Source organism: Myotis lucifugus, unplaced genomic scaffold (genome assembly GCF_000147115.1).
Source record: "Myotis lucifugus unplaced genomic scaffold, Myoluc2.0 scaffold_128, whole genome shotgun sequence".
In the NCBI taxonomy this organism is placed as follows: Eukaryota; Metazoa; Chordata; class Mammalia; order Chiroptera; family Vespertilionidae; genus Myotis; species Myotis lucifugus.
Window position 1 is genome coordinate 3,740,078 of NW_005871176.1, and position 2,055 is coordinate 3,742,132.

Genomic DNA, 2,055 nt, shown 5'->3' on the forward strand with positions numbered 1-2,055 from the left:
CCAGTCTGAGTCCACATTCTGGGCTCATTGTCACCATCACCCTTCGAGGTAGGCGCTATTACCCCACTTAACAGATGAGGGAACTGAGGCTCAGAGAGGGGGAGTGAGTTGCCACAGGATGAAGTGGCAGGACCAGGAATGAAAGCTGGGTTTGCAGACCCCTGAGCCCATGCCAGCCTGCCTTCCCTGCGGGGGACCGAGGGCATAGGTGCAAAGGGGTGGGCACAAGTTTGTGTTGGCTTAGTCTCACCAACAAATAAAACAATTATTTGTGGGGCACCGGTGCCCATGACTACCCACCTAACAACCGTATGATGAAGGCACTATCGCTATTCTTACTTTATGGATGGGGAAACTGAGGCTTGGTGTGGTTACCCAGTTGACCAAGGTTATATAGGTGAGGGCTGGCATTCAAGCCAGACCCATACTTTTAACCATTATTTCATCCTCCCTCCGCAAAAGAATCAAAAAGCAGAGCTACATTGGGGGGTGTAACACCAGTCAGGGTGGGGGGCACGTGGAAGGGGGCGTTTTCTTGGAGGGGCTGGTTTCAGAGCAGAGTCAGAAGAGGTCATGTTGGGCGGGAAGCCTACGTCTTATACTCGACGCTGTAGACTGTGTCTGGGGCGCTCTCCAGCCCGCTGTCCCAGGTCAGGATGTTTTCGAAGTTGCTGGACTGGAATGTCACGCGCTGAAGCAGATCCGAGGTGTCCTCGGCACTGCGAGCTGCAGGAAGGGGGAGCAGGGTGAGCAGAGGCCCGTGCACCCCGCTCCCAGCACACAGTGTCCAAGGAGGGGGGGTGAGAAACAGCACCCGCCCCCTCACCAGAGGCTGTGCTCCCTGACCGTCGCTGCTCTCCTTCACTTCTTAGTGTCCTTTTCATTGAGCTACAATTCACATTCCATAGAAGTCACCATTTAAAGCGCACAAGTCCGTGGTTTTTTTAAAGTATATTACAAAACTGTGCAACCATGACCACTATTAAATGCCAACCATTCCCGCTATCACATCACCCTGTGTCCATTGGCAGTCTACTCTCCATTCTTCCCCTTTCCCATGCTTAGGCTACCACTAACCCGCCTTCTGTCTCTATGGATTTGCTGTTTGGACTTTTTATATAAGTAGTTATACAGCATGCGGCCTTCGTGTCTGGCTTCTTTCACTTAGCACAATGTCTTCCAGATCCATCCATGCTGTAGCATGAATGGGTGCTGAGTAACATGCCATTGTATGGCTGTACCATATTTTGTTTATCCATTCATCAGTCGATGGACGCTTGTGTTGTTTCCACTTTTTCGTTTTTGTGACTAACGCTGCTGTGAACATTTGTATACACATTTTCAAATGAACATATGTGTTCAGTTCTCTTGGGTTTTCAGCTAGAAGTGGAATAGCTGGGTCGTATGGTAACTCTATGTTTAAGTTTTTGAAGACCTGCCAACCTGTTTTCCAAAGTGGCTGCACCATCTTACATCCCCACCAGCAATGTCTGAGTGGTCCAATTATTCCACATCCTTTCCAACACTTGTTGTTATCTCTCATTCACTTTTTTTTTTAAAACATATTTTTATTGATTTCAGAGAGGAAGGGAGAGGGAGAGATAGAAACATAAACAAGGAGAAAGAATCATTGATCGTCTGCCTCCTGCATACCCCTTACTGGGATTAAGCCCGCAACCCAGGCATGTGCCCTGACTGGGAATTGAACTCAGGACCCTTTGGTCCATAGGCCGATGCTCTATCCACTGAGCCAAACTAGCTAGGGTGCTCTCATTTGCTTCATAACACCACCTGAAGTTGGTATCCTCACTCAGATTTTAGAGATAGTCAACTAAGATGTCTAAGAAGTAACTTGCCCAAAGTCAGTAATTTCAATCAAAGATAAAGAACATGTTTGTAGATTCCTGCCTCTCTGCTAGCCAAACCAATCCCTGTCCACCTACGATGTGCCTTCTTAGGAAGGCAAAGGTCTGCTGGAGGTCAGAACAGAATGCGGCTTCCAGTGGGGTGGTAAGGTCAAGGGCAGGAGAGAGAGGGGTTGGGATTTGAGAGAAG

At 48.6% G+C, this 2,055-nt stretch overlaps 1 protein-coding gene across 1 annotated transcript in view; it reads right to left on the minus strand.

The window, feature by feature from the left end:
- The window catches only part of IL22RA1 (interleukin 22 receptor subunit alpha 1), a 14,880-nt gene that overhangs the window by 11,157 nt on the left and 1,668 nt on the right, over nt 1–2,055 (minus strand). The window contains 1 exon segment of the mRNA XM_023758327.1: nt 594–726. Within this exon segment, the coding sequence (XP_023614095.1) occupies nt 594–726 (133 nt within the window).